The sequence below is a fragment of the Lacerta agilis genome, chromosome 3, assembly GCF_009819535.1.
Source record: "Lacerta agilis isolate rLacAgi1 chromosome 3, rLacAgi1.pri, whole genome shotgun sequence".
In the NCBI taxonomy this organism is placed as follows: domain Eukaryota; kingdom Metazoa; phylum Chordata; class Lepidosauria; order Squamata; family Lacertidae; genus Lacerta; species Lacerta agilis.
In genome coordinates, this window is record NC_046314.1 from 63,894,085 (window position 1) to 63,912,465 (window position 18,381).

General features: G+C 41.5%; 1 protein-coding gene across 1 annotated transcript in view; it reads right to left on the reverse strand.

Moving 5' to 3' along the window:
- Nucleotides 1-18,381, reverse strand: part of SYNE1 (spectrin repeat containing nuclear envelope protein 1) — a 286,452-nt gene that overhangs the window by 47,832 nt on the left and 220,239 nt on the right. The window contains 7 exon segments of the mRNA XM_033144021.1: nucleotides 7,529-7,695; nucleotides 8,008-8,166; nucleotides 10,775-10,930; nucleotides 11,412-11,537; nucleotides 12,530-12,724; nucleotides 13,926-14,160; nucleotides 16,556-16,650. Of these exon segments, the coding sequence (XP_032999912.1) occupies nucleotides 7,529-7,695; nucleotides 8,008-8,166; nucleotides 10,775-10,930; nucleotides 11,412-11,537; nucleotides 12,530-12,724; nucleotides 13,926-14,160; nucleotides 16,556-16,650 (1,133 nt within the window).

Genomic DNA, 18,381 nt, shown 5'->3' on the forward strand with positions numbered 1-18,381 from the left:
CAGCTGGCTTCTAATAATAACTTGTAATGGGTTTTAAAATAAAAAAAATTAAAAAAGAAGTGTAAGGTTCTTTCAGATTCCCCCCCCCCCCCAGCTTTATTTCAGTTCTACAAGGTATAACCATACAGGTCTTAAGATGGCTTTAGAAAAAAGCAAGTTGTATTCAGAAAATATATCTATATATCTAGAACTTAAAGCACTGATGATGATGAAGAAGAAAAATCTGTTTCATAGTGACTGAGAAGGCTGTATTGCAGCTTTGATACAGTTTCACTCAGAATAACATTCTCTTAGGAAATAAGTAACATATAAAATACTATGTATAGCTTGCTGGTAATTTAGAGTGTCTTTGGTGGTTTAAGATAAATCCAGAATGCTGATAGCAAGGATCAGAGTGTGTATCCTGCTTGAAATACTTCTGTAAAACCAGTCCCCAAGCCAGCCCTTTTCTGTTCCTCCTTTACAGCACATGGAAGACTGTGAAGTCAAATGCATTTTCTGCTATGGCTCATGTGTAGTTTGTGATCCTGCATTTAATTGGCAGTAAAACCAGGTGTACGGTTTCACTGAGCAAGTCACTCCTATGAGCAGGACGGTTGTTTCCAGTTCATTTTGCTCATTCCAGAACTGCAAACATTTGTGCTTTATAAAATGTAAGGATCTGTTTATCAGCACTTAGCACCCATTTAGTCACCTACTCAACATGGAAAAGGTCTAAAATAGGAAAAGAAACACATAAAAGAAAAAAAGAATGAATCAAAATGTTCACATGCCTTGTCACATCGCAATTGCAATCAGGGAGGTCTGAATCCACACTGCGGTCATCTGCCATCTTCACGGCCCATAAATCCACCAACACCAGCATTAAGCTTTCCAGCACAAAAATTAAGAACATTCAGTCCAAAATCTTCTCAAGAGTGTGCCACACAGAGCACCATGTGCACACACACACAAAATGCTCACACTCCCAACAAATGTTAGTAACTCACTGCCTGATAATATGAGCCCAAGCAGTGACAAGTGTTCATGTTTCTAAATAAAACTTACATTCATCAACATGTGCCAGGGTGATCTCCTGGAATGTAGGCCACGAATGGGGGAGGGAAGGGGGAGGGAAGCCTCCACTGCAGACTCTGAACAGTTGTAGACTCAACTGTCCAACAGTCCAGGAGAAAATGTGCCCTGTTATTGTAAACAAAACAGAGGTCTGTGTGTTTCTTTCCTTGTTTTGATGGGTAATACTGGGGTGAATTCTTTTTATAAGAGACAGAATTCCTACTGGACTATAAGAGGCAAGGGATTTTAAAAAGGAAAACAGTAAGGAAAAGAGAAAAAGTTTAAGTTCAGAATAAGTTTAAGATTGCTACAGCTTGAGTAAAGATACGAAAGAAATTGGCACTGAGCACGTTCCTTGTTTAATGATTTTATGCACCCACCCACCTCAAGAATGAGTATCAATAAACTTGGGCACAAACCAGCCATAGTGAAGCAAGTCCCATTGGTATTAATGAGAGGCACACAAGCACATGTGTAGCACCTATACTGACATCAAGGGAATTTAAAATGTGTTTAAAAATGATAGACATGGACACTCTATTTTGTGGAGGATGGAAATCATAGTAAATTTATTTATTTTTGCTGAATGTATTTTTATCTACCCAATCAACCAAATGAATTACAAGGTGGTTTTAGAAATACTACATTCCTTTGAATTGGGAAATAAGTTTGAAAAGTTAAAATAGCTGATTCTTATTGATTGATTCCTTTGATACCAAAGAAAGAAGTTTTAAAACGAAAAGTGAATGATTTATAGGGGTGCTGTGTGGAAGAGCAGATCACCTGGTATGGTGGAGCCGAAGCAACAGCCTCCTGGCAGCGACGTTGCTGCAGTTTACCTGGAGGGGGGCAGTGTTGAGGTTGAGGCTATGCAGATTCACCAATGGGGGCACCTTAATGCAGCATTGAAGACAATATTGGGCGAGATGGAATAGTGATCTGACTCCATATAAGGCAGGTTCCTATGTTCCATCCACTGCCTTCTTTGCTTTTCACTTTGCTTAGCCAAAGGTGAACACTTCTGCGTTCAGGGCAGGAGGGGAAAAATGGGAGACAGGAATTGAGTGGGTGCTTCTCAAGTGCCTGGGGGGGGGGAACCTTCCACCTCTTTCAGGATGGAAAGTTATACATCCCCAGCCAGAATTTGTGCGTGTGCAGACCATATTATTAATAAGGAAAAATTCAATTACAGGTGGGTAGCCGTGTTGGTCTGCCATAGTCGAAACAATCTGAAGAAGTGTGCATGCACACGAAAGCTCATACCAAGAACAAACTCAGTTGGTCTCTAAGGTGCTACTGGAAAGAATTTTCTATTTTGTTTCAAAAAAATTCAATGTTAGCAATTGCAATGAAAGGGATTGAAAATAAAATTTACTATGAGGTATTGTTTATTTTTATACACCACCTTTCATCACCTAGAACCCCAATATTCAGAGTCAGAGAGCTGATCCAGTTTCAGTAGCCAATATCGTATTGGGTTTTATCCTCCGCAAATGGAAGTCTCTTTGATCCAGCAATGGATCCCCTCTTGGGAGTGGGGAGGGAGGCACTTTTTGCTGACTACCCCTCCCTCCTGCAGCTCCCTGTGCCATCTCACACCCTGTTCCAAAGGGGTTGCCAACCCTCTGGAACAGGCTTCCTCACCCCCGGCCCTCCAGATGTTTTTGGCTTACAACTCCCATGATCCCTAGCTAGCAGGACCAGTGGTCAGGGATGCTGGGAATTGTAGTATCAAGACATCTGGAGGGCCAAGGTTGAGGAAGCCTGCTCTGGAACATATCAGAGGATCGTGGGGGCTGCAATGGACCTAGGCCTTTATTCAGCGGAGGGGCACTATTGGAACCATTTGATGTCAGTACAGGCAATGACCATTTTGAATGCGTCTAAAGTACATGAGACTGTGGATGCACGCATTGCTGCAACCTGGTAGGGACTGCAAAGGGATGGAGCAGGCTCTGCCAATGTGCACATCGGTCAGGAACACAACCCCTGTGCAAAACAGTCATTGGTGGTACAGAATAAACATTCAGTGCTTGTCACCTTGGCAAATTAAATAAATAAGTAATGCTACATTGCTGATTGAAATATTGTAGACACTTCTGGTTGCCTGTGGAGAAGCCATATTGTTTCTGTAGTAGAATTTTTATTATAAGAATGTATAAAGGTTTTGAATCAAAAAGTCCTTCATGCCTACTAGTTGAGTGTTAACTAGGGGAAGGAGTGTTACAGATTAAAGGTGGAAGTGTAGCTCACATGGCAATCCTTTTTCAAAAGACAGGCATCCCTTGCTGTGCATGCAGCCCCACTTAAAGTGACAGCATCCTTTTGGTTCACACTTTCCTATTTGAAGTAGCTGTAACAAAGTGAAATTAACCACCTAGTTACGTAAGTACATACAAACATCACCATCTGCTTATATTAAGAGCAAACTTATATAAAGTATATTCTACGTTGTTTTCACTTTTCATCTGGGTCTTTGAGCTACACTTTGTCCTAAACTTAACCAAAGCTATTGGAAGTTAAACTGAGAAAGTAGATGAAGGATACTGAGATATGTGGTGGCAACTGTAACAAAGGGTTAAGATGAACAAGTCACATTTAAAATTAAAGGAGAAAGGTTGTTATCCACCTGGGAATATCCGTAAAGGGGCAGCATGATACTAATCTCCATAGGCGGGTGTACTGCTATATAAATACAGGTAATCAAGGAAAGAGGAGACAGGTGAAATAACCTGATGGGATTCAAAAGCAGATATCGTAACACAGGCATGGGAAAGCTTTCTGAGCCCAAGGACCGCAACACCCTCATACCAGCGATGGGAACATCTGGAGGCAAAAGTGAGTGGAGCAACAGATGTGACCTTCACTTTGTGCAGTAGACTACATCCAAGCCATGAGAAAGTGGAAGATGTATACACAGAAACACACTTCTCCACCCAGGCAAGTGAGAGGCCTTATCACAGTCCAAGGACACATTCCAGACAAGGCAAAAGAATTTGAGGAAGGCTGGTGAAGGGCCTGGGAAGAGTCTCAAAGGCAGATAAAGATGTCTGGGCAGCCTTGTTCAGCCCCTGAGTCTGAGGTTCCTTGCCCCTACTCAAAGAGGTGAGGGGAAAAGGAATCCAAACAACCCACTTGTTGCACCGCAGCACCTTCCTTATAAGGATGGGTTAGATGGAAGGATGAGTTTAGAGAAAATATTATTTAACGGTTGCATGATAAAGGTTTTCAAAGTTGCATGGGATATCGAGAACGTGTTCAAAGAGATACAATCCCTCTCTCATAGCACTAGGAGTGAAGACCACACAAAGAAACTGGCAGCAGCTTCAAAATAAACAAAGGAAAACATCTAATTACTGCAACAAGATCTGGCAACCGGACTCTAAAGCTTAGAGTCTTACTACATGTTGCAATGATTATGTGATTAGCAATTATGCCAAGGATTCTAAAAAGAAAATACGAGGCACCTCAAGAGTGGTGGGGAGGATGGGTAATAGCCAGTGCTAGGTGGGGCTTAAGCCTTCCCTCCCCAGCTGCAATTCCACCACCACCACCAATTTGGCCTCTAGCACATTAGAAGTGAAAAAGACCATCTGTCATTTATATCTGGAGAGACATACATGTTGCAGTGCCTCTAACCATCTCCTCCCTCCCCACCCCAGATGTAGAAACCCACTACATTGTTGAACTTAGACTCTTTATGTAGCTTTGATATGGAATAATAATAAAAAGATATGCCTTACTTTTCCTTGTATAAGACTATGTATTTTTTACTCCAAAATCATGTTCAAAATTAGGGGTTGTCTTATACAAGGGTAGTGCATTGTGGGGACTTGGAATTGGTTGCTGCCGCCAGTTGGAGATTGTTATTGGTGGCTGCAGCAAGGGCTGGTGTTGATTTGCTGTCACTGTGGCAATTGGACGGGCGCTGTACTGCTTTTTTCTGCGATGGGACAGAGGATAGGTTGCCTTTGCGACATGCACAGTTGCCTTTGCGACATGCACATGGCATTTTTGTTCTAGTGGGTGAGCGGGCAATCATTCCCCCAAAAGCTCAACAACTTTGGGGAATCTCCCCCCATTTTCTTAATTTTGAGTCCGCAAAAATAGGGGGCGTGTTATACATGGAAAAGTGCAGTACATGGTACAAAAAAACAGAACCTCTAGGTCCACAGATGGTTGCTTAGGGCAAACTGCACAGTGAAGGAGCATGGCACAGAGATTTAGGCTGGCTTAGAGAGTTTCCTAAAAAGTTCCATGAGACAAAATAACCAGGTTTAAATGTGGGGCATAGCTGAGAAAGAAAAGATATCCTCCATACACCTAAATAGGATTAGCTCCACTCCAGAGGAGCCTCTGTGTCTTTGCTTTTTCCTTCTAGGCATGAATGGCTATCATTCATTCTCATGAGGAGACATAGAGCCTGTACTTGGGGGGCAACAAGCAGAACAGTACCCTCCAGCAGTGGTACCAAAGAGCCAAGGGATCCAGATATCCCTGCTCCAACTAGCCAGCAGGCACTTCAGAGCTACTCAGGAGGAGGGAGAAGCACATGGAGAAACCTGCTTCGGTTGTGGCCTGGCTGAGAGCCAGGAAGCAGGGGAGCCTTCAGTGCCTGCATAAGCTTCCAGTCTGAGCTGCTTCACTGATGAAGCAACAGCCCTCATCTGAATTCCAGCCTCCTTGACCTGGGGAAATGGACAGTAAAGGTGCAATGAGGGAGAAGCTGCCTCCCTGGCCTGACAAAATGGTGCAGTCACCATTGAGGACTTCATGAAAGCAGATCAGTGTTCTATGAACTGCTGAACTGTGATGACACAGTTGAAATCGAGCAAAACATTTGGGAGGTTTGAGAGGAAGCAGCAGAACCCAAACAGCTTCACTGAAGCAACTCATTTAGTTAAATTGGGAATGCATTAGAAAGCATTCTAAGCAGGATAGTGTGTGTGTGTGTGTGTGTGTGTGTGTGAGAGAGAGAGAGAGAGAGAGAGAGAGAGAGAGAGAGAGAGAGAGAGAGAGAATGGCCTTTGGACTTATTGAGTGGCCAACTACTGCTCTTTATAGGATTGATAAATTTGGAGACACTGTTCTGCAGGCCATTTGTACAAAATAAACAAAAATGGTTTCAGAATGCATGCGCAGCTCTAGATCTACTGTTTTCTATAAAACCACATCCTGAGGAGCCAAACAGGTGTTGTAAGAAATACCACTTCCTGTTATAGTAAGACTAATGTCTGTGTGTTGGCATCTGCTTTGAAAAATCCAAACCTTTACAGGAGAGTAAATAGTGTAAAAATGGCCACAGTGGCTAGACTTTACCAACCAGTTGCCCTCTGAAAGTTTTGGACAAACTTGCATCATTACTGTCTGTTGGATAGCTCAGTTGGTTAGAGTGTGGTGCTGACAATGCCAAGGTTGCAGGTTTTGATCCCTGTATGGGATAGCTGCATATTCCTGCATTGCAGGGGGTTGGACTAGATGATCCTTAGGGTCCCTTCCAACTCAACAATTCTATGATTCTATGATCCCTGCCTGTTAGCCATGCTGACTGGGGCTGATAGGCATATGAGTCCAAAACATGTGGAGGACACCAGTTTGAGGAAGGTTGGCTACACCTTACAGAGTTTAGCACAGCATAGGACAAGGATTCAGAGCAATGACAACCAGACTGCTGACTCTAGCTGCATACACACTTTTCATTCTAGAATCAATGAAGACTGAGTACTTCCCCCCCCCATGCAGTCATACACACAATCTAAATCTAGTGTGGAGTAATGAATAGAGTGTTGGAATAAGACCTGGGAGAGCAGGGTTCGAATCCCCACTCTGCCATGAAATTCCCTGGATGACTTTGGGCCAGTCATTGTCACCATCTCTTCGCCTATCCTACCTCACAAGATTGTTGTGAGGATGAAATGGGGAAGAGAAGAACCGTACACCACCTTGAGATCCTTGGAATATAGAGGTGGTATAGAAATGCAATAAACAAATAAAAAATAGATGTATTGTTTTGTCTCTAAAAGCACTTTTTGATAAATTGGTTTCATTTTGAAAATAAATGCTCACTGCAGATTGATTCTGCACTGTCTTGTCTTGTGTTCATTTTCTTTTACCCACAAAAAAAAATCATTTTGGGGGGGGGGCAGGGGTTGTTACATAAGAGCCCCAGATGCGCTTCAATTGTGTAACCTAAATTTGCAGGTATACAGTTGAATCATACCTGCAAAAAAGCCACAGCCTGAAAGCAGCCTAGATACCCTTACAATACAGGTATATGCAGTTATAGGTTGAGCGGCAGTATCAAATTTCAAAACGAACAGAGACATTATTTGTCAGTACTATGGATCATGAAGAATAAATGCCATGAAAGAAGGACAGTAATTAAGAAGGATGATGGTTGGTTAAGGTAAAGCTTCAACTTTGTGTTTAGCTTGCTGTGGTGTTCATCAAATACAAGCACCATCTATTTTACCTGGCTGCAATGAGATCTAGAAGATGCTGCCATCTGTCATTGACCTTGCCAAGTTTGTACTCAATCTCCAAAGCTTTGCTTTCATGGCTTGCTTTAGCAAGTCGCTCTCCCATTTGCTGGAGCTGGACTTTATTCTCTTGAGCGACCGCAATTTCATCTTGATAATCCTGGATGACAGAGGGATTGAGAGAGATCATAAAGCTTATTCACAACACTCTCCAGCTGAAGACTATAATAAAACAGGCACTTTGTAATGTTTGTTTCAACAAAGCCTTGCAGAATATTTAAATCATAGCTAAAAACAATGTTGCTTCCTATTGCTTACCTAGCTGTTTGCAGCAAATACTGTAATGACATAATAAGAATGAAATGCAAACACAAATTATTACACTAGATTATTTCCAAGTGCTTACCTAGTAACTGTCTAAACTGAGAATGTTTGTAGAAAGGTCTCCAAAAGAAACTCAGAAGCACTGTACCTTTTTGAGTTTTTCTATCATTTCTTCAATGAGGATATCTCCATTCTGGGAAACTTTACTCTCCATTTGTGTCAACCATTCACAGAGCTCCTTGTTCTTCTCACTGAAGACTGCCCACTCATTCAGTCTCTCACTCACCTGCTGCCGTCTCAAGGAAACCTTTAAAAATGTGTAGAAAAAGAAATAAGTTAAAAAATCACACTGTGACAAAAACAGAGTCCTTGAGCTGCCGTACAGGTGTTTCTGAACTGAAGAGAGAAGTGCAGACAAAACCTTTCACGACTCCTTGAACAGCTTAATGATCATGGTTAATCTCAGGATACTTCTGGATCAAATCCCATTTAAATCAGGAAGGCATCTTCAAATACTGGAGGTCACACAAAGATGAACTGTAGTCTTCAGTATTATGCACAGGCTCTGTTCTACTGTCCTAGGTGTGCTGAGGTAAGAACATCCCCATATAAGCTGAAAGGGTGTCCTAGAACCTTCCTACAAGTCAATATTTCTGTGTGGCAGCAGCAATGCCTTGGTACTCCTTGCTTATTCACATTAGGTAGGCACCCTTGCTATACTGTTTTAGATGCCTGCTAAAATAAAATAAAATAAAATAAAATAAAATAAAATGATTTCAGCAATCCAATCCAGATACATAATTTAGTTATGTATACATGGGTTTTATTTTACATTTGCTGATTTTATATTGTTTTATGTACACTGCTTAGAGATTTTTTTAATTAACTGGTTTATATTTTTTTTCTTCATACACACACATATATACATAAAAATAAATAAATAAATATAGGAGGCCAATCTAGGTTTGCCTTGAGTTAACATGAAACAGAGAGCTGCTATATGAATTCATACTTTAATTTTTTTTGGGGGGGGGGACGACGACGACAAAAAAAATATCTTAACATTTAGCATGTGAGGAAGACTTCATCATGAAATGAGACCTGAGGCAAACTTTAAGTCACCGCAGATTTGATTGAAATACTTTTACTGCTCACACTAATAATTTAATCTGTATTTGCCCAACCAGCATTTTTTAAATGAAAGCCATGCAAGTAAATTGGCAACTCAATCCATAAATTTGACCACTATTGGTACCAGATTATATACACAGGTCCGTCTTACACATAGCTGCTAGGGGTGTGGGGCACCCGGGTGCTGGGCTCTCAGGGGCACCAGGCTGAGAGTCCAGGGCCTGAGAGTGGAGTCCGGGGAAGAGCCTGCCCATCGGTTGGAGCACCGCGGCAAGCTCTTCTGCTGCGGGTGGCTCTGCGCCACGAGTTCAGGGGCAACCGAGCCAGCAAGACACTGAGGAGGCCAGTAGGCTCTGCCTTCTTGTGCCCCTGGGACTGGGCAACCGGGGGGGGGGGATTGCCGGGCAGATCTTTGCACCCCAGCGCCGCATATGCTTAAGACAGCCCTGTATCTACAAGTAAAATGCCCACTAGTCACAAGTCTCATGGATGACTCAGGCATTTGCTTGTCCTTTTCTAGCCAATATATCTAAAGACATGAAGGATGACATCAAAAAAGCAATAAGCAGAAAGTCTTGGGGAGATAGTACAGCAGGAAAATAATAGATGTCTGGTTTAACAAGATGACTCCTATGTGTGAAATCATAAGTACTCTGTTTCAATCTTAAAATGTAGTCTAAAGGAAGATTAGGCAGATTCAAGAAGACCTTGAGAGAAAATGTCCTGCTATTTTTCAAGACAATTGTATGACTACAATTTAACGGCATCCTACTTACTGCAGCTGTTTCATCTTTTCTATAAGTGCAGCTCCTTCTGAGTTTACATAAGCATCTCCACTGAGGAAGTGAACGCTTCATAAAATGACTGCAGCAGGCCCCTGTTTAAACTGAGATGCAAATGATACCACATTTCCTTTTGTGGTTCTCCACACACTAGCATTAGCAAAAGTGTGGTTCTAGCAACCTTGCTTGCAAATTCTCCTTTAGTGCACAGTATAACCATCAGATGGCAAAAGGCTGGTAAGTGTGGGTTTGTAGCATGTCAATCCTTACTTTTTCTAATCGAATGAATAAAGTTAGGGGCTTCCTGGGCTGGTGTAACTGTCTATAACTTCTTACTGGTTCTCATATTGCACTGGAAGTTGCTTACTGATTTAAGAGGGTTTATTATTATTATTTTTAAATGATGCTGTTTTCTACTCAAAATTGAAACTAATCTTACAATTGTTCTGCGTGCTGTTCATGCATTCAGAGATTTCTATAACAAAAACAGTATCATGTGGAAGCCCGATTTGTGCCCCCCCATTTTTCATTTATTTTATTTTTTTGATCAGTTTCAATAGACTATTATTACAAAACAAAACTACAGATACACATACATACAGAAAGGGAACTGGTGGAGAGGAAGGTAGGGAGCAGGCACATGTAACTGGGATTCAATTTCAACTTGAGTCTACCGTCTATTCACAGAGGTCCATACAAGGAGTCTCAAAAAAGCTCCATTTGTCTCTAAGACAACCCCATAAGCTTTTCAGTCAACAGGACTATGTCTCTTTATTACACATATACCAACTTTACTACAAGCAGCTCCTGGAGTTATATCAAGGCTGCTCAAGAGAGCTTCATTGTTGAGCAGGAAATTCTAACCCAAATTTCCCCCATCTAAACTCATCACGCCAGATGTTACACCACACTGGTTCTCTGTTCTGACTTAAAGGTTTGGTGCAACCTAATGGTGAATGCCCCCTCCCACCCCCCCCACCCCCATGAATTATACTACTTCACCTGGTGACACAGTTCTTCCCATTGTCTGTGCAGTAGTTCAATGCGCTCATTGAGAACTGATATATCATCTGCACTGATAAAAGAGGACAGAGTCTCCTTCAACAGAGCTAGGTGGGCAAGATCATCTGTCCACCCCTCAGCAGCACTCTCAAGTTCCTGGATTGGAAGAAGAAATTCTATGAGGCATTGGAATATTTGAGAAATACACATTTATTATTTGCTGTTGACGGTTCTGTGCAGTACTATAGAAGAGAAACCGTTTTCTAACATTAAATCATTAAAATTAAATAAAAAATAGTTATCAAAAGCTTCCTATCCTAAATAATAGCAACAAAAAACAAGTATCTGGGTTCTGATTCTTTGGCTCAGTTCAAACACTCTGGCTTTGAAACATCCTTCCCACAGTTGATCTGATCAAACCTGAAGCCCTTCTAGGGGCCTGGTTTTTAAGCAAAACATGAGATGTTGGGACATCTGATCATGCCCCCCCCCCAAATCTGGTTTGACTCTGCGGCCCAGTAGTATAGGCTAGCCTGCCTCACTTTCTGAACAATGGCTGCCGCAGCCACTTTTCTGCCATTGCAGATATATAGCATCTCCTTTAGTGCCAGAGTCCCTTACGCAGGAGTGTTTTTACCTTACAACGAATCTGTTCTGTGTGGAGTTCATCATGATGGTCAGGCAGCGGCTGGGAGAGCTTCTTCTTGAATGATTTTAACTTTTCCAGAGAATCTGCTATGCCTTTCTCACATTTCTCCCAGTCCTGAAGGGAGAGGGTGTGGGGAAAGACAATATGAATGTAATTTTCAGGATCCGGGCAAGGAAAGAATACAGAGAATATACAAAAAAAGAAAAAGAAAGGTGATGCAATTGGCCAAGGCATCCATGCTTCCCTCAGAGTTACTCCAAGTGTTTTAACTAGTTTGCACATAATCATGTAAAGTAGAGATGAAATCTTGTTCTCATTATATAAAGCAGGTGTGAGGTTTCTGTAGTGGTTTCTCATGAGTAAACACGCTGGACTCCGGTCCGTCTGTTTACAGGTTTATTGTGCAAGTATTTACAGTGCAGAGCTCAAAAGTTCATGTCCATCTTAGACACTCTCAGATTCTGGAAGTTGTGCTTTCCTGGAGCGCCCCCAGCAAAGGAACTTGTGCACTCCCAGTCTCCTCCTTCCTTCCTTGCATTTCACCCCCCTACGTAAGTGGAGCGACAGAAACGTTGTTGCTCCCTCCTTGCTAGTCTGGCTGGGTAAGTGTCTGGGCTCTGGAACATCCCCCAGCCCTCTCCCCTCCAGGCTTTCGTTCCCGACGGATACTGTCCCACTCTCCTCGCGGTGTCCTTTGACAGCCCCTGCACCACCCTGCTGGTCTCTGACGGTGCCCTGACAGCAGGGCTGGGGGACATGGGTCCATCTAGTTGTTGCTGGACACCAGCTGTCATCCACCTCAGCCAACACGAGCAGGGATGATGGGAGTTGTAGTCCAGCAACACCTGGAATGCCACAGGTCCCCCACCCCTGATCATAGCTGTCAACCTTTCCCTTTTTATAGCATTGGGAAACAGCAGGGAGGGTTGACAGCTTTGTATGTAGCAGTGGGGAACAGCAGGGAGGGTTGACAGCTATGCCCCTGATATGAGAAGGCAGTTATGAACAGAGGCATGGACAGAGCTGGGGTCAGTGACTTTTTCTTTCTCACAGAGGCATAATAAAACAGCATTATTTGAAGTGGTGAATTCATTAAGTAAACTTACTTTTAACAAGAATGTAAGCTGTTTCTTCTGTTCCTCAAGTTTGAGGCTAGCCATTTTCCAGCACTCCTGGATTTCTGAAAGTTCAGACTGTAGGGATGTTTCTGTCTCTCCATCAGCACAGAGTAACAGCTGCTTCCCTCCTTCCACTGTTAAGATGTAGCTTCCTTGCTGGCGAAGGAGAACTTTTTCTTTAAGCTGCAAAGACCAATGACATTCTTGTAGCATCATTCTGTTACCCCCCCCCCCCCATAATACTTTCTTTGATGGATCAGAACTATTCCAAATCCCAAACTATCATAAGTACTCTTATTCTTTTTATCTAAAGAAGATTTTTTTTTGCAATAGTTACCTGTCTTATGTCAAAGAAAGAACTAGTAGTATCTACAATAAAGAGGCACCTACCGACAATTTCATTTGCTGCTCCTCAAGGCATGGAAGAAAGGGGGGAAATAAGCTATTTTCTTTTTCTTCTCCCTTTCTTTTCTGCTCTCCCTTCTCTTTTTTATGAATCCTTTCCATTTTTCTATGTATCTTTCCCAAAATAACCCCCTCCCCCCTCTATCTTTTATCCCTCCACACACACGCCTCCTACTACTGGGAGGCCACCCCATATACTGAAAATGATAGTTACAAAATATGTTACCAAAATATGTGCACAGCCTTTTAAAAAGAAATTACATTTCACTCTTCCTTAGAATGCACAGCAATTTTCATCGGTCTTCCAGTTTCTCTCATGCAGCACTGACAAAATACAGCAGGCACCCCCAACCTGTGGCCCTCCAGATGTTTTGGCCTGCAGCTCCCATGGCTAACAGGACCAGTGGTCAGGGATGATTGGAATTGTAGTCCAAAACATCTGAAGGGCCGAAGGTTGGGGATGCCTGAAATACAGGAATGCTGTAGCACCAGCTACCCTTCAGAAATAGTGTCTGATGCCTCCCTTCACTTTCCCCATATTCACTTTCAGAAATTTAGAGCTATTATCTTTTTCTTTTACTGTTTATCAGCACAACTGCAGGAGAGTCTCCTTTCATTGTCTTCTTTTATCCCAGTTACTACAAACTCCCAATACTTCATACCTATCTACACTTTGAATCTGTATATAAGATTTGAACTCAGCTGGTAAGCATTAAGAAGGTTCAAGGACTCCCTAAAGATGTACGCCAAAGAAGTGCACCTGGAACAAGCCATTCACAGCAAATCTGGGGAATAAGCAGCAATTAGGTATGGCTAATGGGGAATCAGCCAGATGTTAGGCTGATATTTTTGATGACATCCTTTGTATGTATTTTATACCAGTTGCGGCTACAACTGATGAATGTATTCATTTTTTTACTTACAGCAAAAATTGCACTTAATTCCAGTTTTATAACTTTAAGAGCCTGCCAAGGTTTACCTGCATTTCACCCAGCAATGCTCTAGCCTGCTGCAGTGGTACAGGAACATTGCCCAGCCCAGTTGCTGTCTGGCCAGACACTTCCACCAGCCACTTGCGCAACTTCTCTGCCATCTCTCTGTAGCGTTGCCACTGGTGAATCTGACTGTCAATTATGCCCCGCCTCTGCTGGGCTCTGCGAATCACCCCCTGCCACTGATTACTGAGGAGGGCCAGTTTCAGATTAAACTCATCCCTATAAGAAGAAAGGACACAAAATGAAGGATTTTGATATCTGTCGTTCAGCCAAACAGCACCAAGAGAGTTTCCAACAACTGTAGGGTCTGTGAACATGATATGCTTTAATTTAACAAAAATTGGTTGGTGTCAGAGCTCAAATTTTGAGGTCTCATTACAGTACTTCTGGTCTGATCAGAGGAGCTAAGGCTAAGGCAGCTGGAATAGTCAGTACCTTTGTCTCTAATGTTTCATTGTGATACTACAGAGTATCTGCAAATTTCTTTGAAAGAATCAACGAGGGCAGATAAGGAGCAAACAAAAACAAAGTTCAAGGGGAAGATTATAAAGACCACAAAATTCCACCAGGCTTCTGATATGTCCTGTATACATATATATATTCCATTTTATTGCTGGACACAGCAATTTACTCATCTTGGCTTAAGCACTTATCAGCATATAAACATTTGTATGTTTTGTCTAGACCAGAGTATTTCTATGAGAAACGTTTTTCCTGAAGTGCATTTTCCTCAACACTCTAGGGATGAATGCATCCCTGTTGTTGTTCTGCAGGTTCACTCTGCTCCACCTTTCTTCTGACTGAAGGTTAAGAATGTCAAAAGTAATTTTTGAAATCAACACATGCAAAGTTTGCCACAGCTATCAGTTCCTCCTGGCCACTTCTAATTTCTCCATCTGAGTAACTGCCCAAGTACACTGATAAAGCACAAGCTGAAAAAAGAATATTTGGATGAAATCTATTCCTTTTTGTGCTGCTTGGCAATGCACACAACTGCTTGTACATACCAGTAAGATGGATGAAAAAGAGGGATAAACAAAAGTTGGTCAGACTGTGATCTCTTACAAAGTTCAGTTTTTTAAAAAATAATGGCATAGCTCTACTTCAGAAAGAAAAGCAGGGTTCAAGAAGAACTTTGGTTGCCTAATATTTTTTCCCAGTGCCCAAGAAACTTAAACTCAGCATTTACATCTCCCACATCTTCCAACTTCATCTTCATTAGAGAGTCAACTGGACTTTTGAGAAGGGAGTCCAAAGGGATGCTAGAGGAGGAAAACAATTACTTGTAGCTGTCTTCACTGTGAAAGATTTATTTTCTTTTATTTGTTATCCACCCTTTACCATAAGGTTCCATGGAAGCTTACAACAATAAAAGATACAATTTCAGATCACTGTGCCCGAACTAACTTTTTTCCAGGAGAGGAATACAAGGAACTGTGGCCAACAGTGGTATCAAGAGAAAAAGTCCTAGGTATTACTGACAGACTACTAGATCAACAATGGTAACACAGAGAGCCCAGTTCACATCCTTAAGAAAGCAACTCCCCTATGAGGAAAGGTTACACCAATGGGAGCTTTTCAGTTGAGTAAGAGGGAAACATAAAATAATTAAATTATGCATGGTGTAGAGAAAATGGACCCCCCCAAAAAAAGCTTTTCCCCCTCTTTCACACCACTAGAACCTGGGATCACTCAATATAGCTCAATGCTGGAAGTCAGGACAGACAAAAGGAACTACTTCTTCATGCATAATTAAACTTTTGGAATTTGCTACCAGAGGAGATAGTGATGGTCACAAAACTGGACAGTGTTAAAAGAGGATTAGACCATGTCATGAAGGATAAGGCTGTCAATGGCTACTAGTTATCATGGGGATGTACTACCTCCACAGTTGGAAGTAGTATGTCTCTACAGACTAACTGCTGGGAATCCCAAGTGGAAAGAGTGTTAATGTGCTCAGACTCTGCTTGGGGGCATTCCGCAGGCCATGGAGGCTAGATTTTGGTTTGATCCAGAAGGCTCTTCTAGTATTCTAGTTGAAAAGGTTATGAGAGTGTTCTTCTAGGAAAAGGCAGGGGGGGGTCTATTTTTCCCTGGCAATTTGTGTTAGCACAAATAATGATACCATTAAATTGGAAGGAAAAATGAAAAGCTATCATTAGGTATACTACAATAAACTGAATATTGTATTTGCTGGTGTGGAAAATTTCCCAGGCTATTCTTCTGAACGAACTATCCAATTTAACTTAAGTTTGAAGAAGAACACAACTGGCAGCTGGATGTCCAAACGGTTGTACAAGAAGGCAGGGGAAACAAATCAACAACGAAACCCTTCAGCCCACCCACCAGCTGGCTGTGGAAGCTTCTGTGCAGCAAAACAGAATGGAAATTGTGGTGTAGCTGGAATTAGTGTGTACGCATTTGTGTATGCAAAATGCCAGCAGTCCTGTGCTGACCCACTGCTAACTGAGCAACTCCTTTTTCAGAGGGAAAAACACAGAGGCATGGTGTTCAGAAAATCCAACAATTTTTGCACTTTATGTGATTGACACTTTGAGTAGAGCAGAGAAAAATTCTGCAGAATGATAAAGAGTCAAGTTCTGCACATTCTTACCTGTCATCCACCTGTCCTTGCTCAAGAAGGTGCTGACCATCCATGATGATGGAATGTAAAATCTGCTGCCGACTAAACATCTCTGCTTGGAATAGCTAGCGTGTTAGGAGTTTAAAAAAGAAGGAAAGAAAAAAAAATCAAATAAGCTTAAGGACACTGAAGCATTTGGCTCCAAGACAATTTTTCCATTTAGTCAGTATTCTTAGAATTCAGCTTTTTAAATAGACTGCTCTAAACAAACAAAGTAACTGGTTATTGGTACCAATTGACCTAAGTACAGTTTCCCAAAGCCTGGATGACTAGTTAAGTAATCAGGATGAAAGTGTCTGGGTTTTTTGTGGTTTTCAGAAGTTATTGGTCTATGCCATGAAAATTGAGAGCACCAAACTTTTAATCCTGTTTTTATATTAATGATAGTATGTTGCTTTCTATGGTGTATAAGTAACTCATTTCAAGTAAAATAAAAAATAAAAAATTCCTTCCAGTAGCACCTTAGAGACCAACTAAGTTTGTTCTTGGTATGAGCTTTCGTGTGCATGCACACTTCTTCAGATACCATTTCAAGTAGTGTTGGCTAGAGATTTTCCTTTTGCTTGTTTAATCTTTTGTTACACAGCAGGGGGAAGAAACTTCATTTTAAAGGGAAGCATACTGTATTCTAAACACAAACAAACACAATGTTTTTTTTCAACTTTTAAGATATCATGGCTGAGAATTCCTTGTTATGTTTACAGCCTGTTCCCTAGAGACCTCTGGTGGCAATAAGCGCCACTGTTAGCTTTCCACAATGGAAGACTTTAAAAATGGAGACAGAAGAAACACATTACAGGTGAATATGCAGTTATATATTTACATGTTTAGTCTGACCAAGGGCTTCAGTTACTGACCTACTGAGGCATTATTACCATCCCACCCGCTTTAAAAATAAATATCCCAGGATCTTGCATATGAATAACCACAGGTCTGCCTATGACCTCTCAACAGTGAGGACAGCAGAAGACAACAACCCAACTCCCAATGTGGGAAAAAATAACACCCAGACAGAGCCATCTATTTAACTGAAGTTTTTATATATACTCAAAACCAGGTCTCCTGCAGATGATATAAGGATTTGAAGGAAGTAATGTACCCCATAATATATTTACCCTTAACAACTTGGGACCAGTTTACCTAGGAGATCGCCTTACCCCACATGTGCCCACTCGACTGCTACAATGGGTGGAATTGGCTAACTACAGGTACCATATAATACCCATTTGCATTTGTAAGTCCTCAGTCATTTAGTGTGGTAGCTCCTGCCCTTTGGAACTCCCTGCCTGCTGAGATCAAGTGAGCGCCTTCACTGTACTCTTTTTGGCACCTGCTAAAAACATTATTGTTTAGACAAGCCTAGTCAGATGCTTAGATACTTGAGGTAATTCATAATATGTTTTAGCATTTTAACTTTTGTGTGTTTTAAAGTATGGTTGTGATTTTTTTTCTTGATTTTCTTGTTTTATCTTTTTGTTTTTACAATCAAATCATATATAAATTTTATAAAATATAGATAGATGATAGATGATTGATAGATAGATGATAGATAACACCTGCCTATATGCTAATGGATGAGGAATGGACTGAGCAAATCAAACTATGAAAATCATTTGACAAACTAAGACTTCAAATAACTTAACACCTGACTCAAGTACAGTACCCTCTTCTAGTTGTAGAACTCAGACTAAGCACTCTCTACAATCATCTTGCACAGTACATTGTGCAGAAATTATTCATCATCATCATCATTATTGATTAAATTTATATATACCACCCTTCATATCCACAGATCT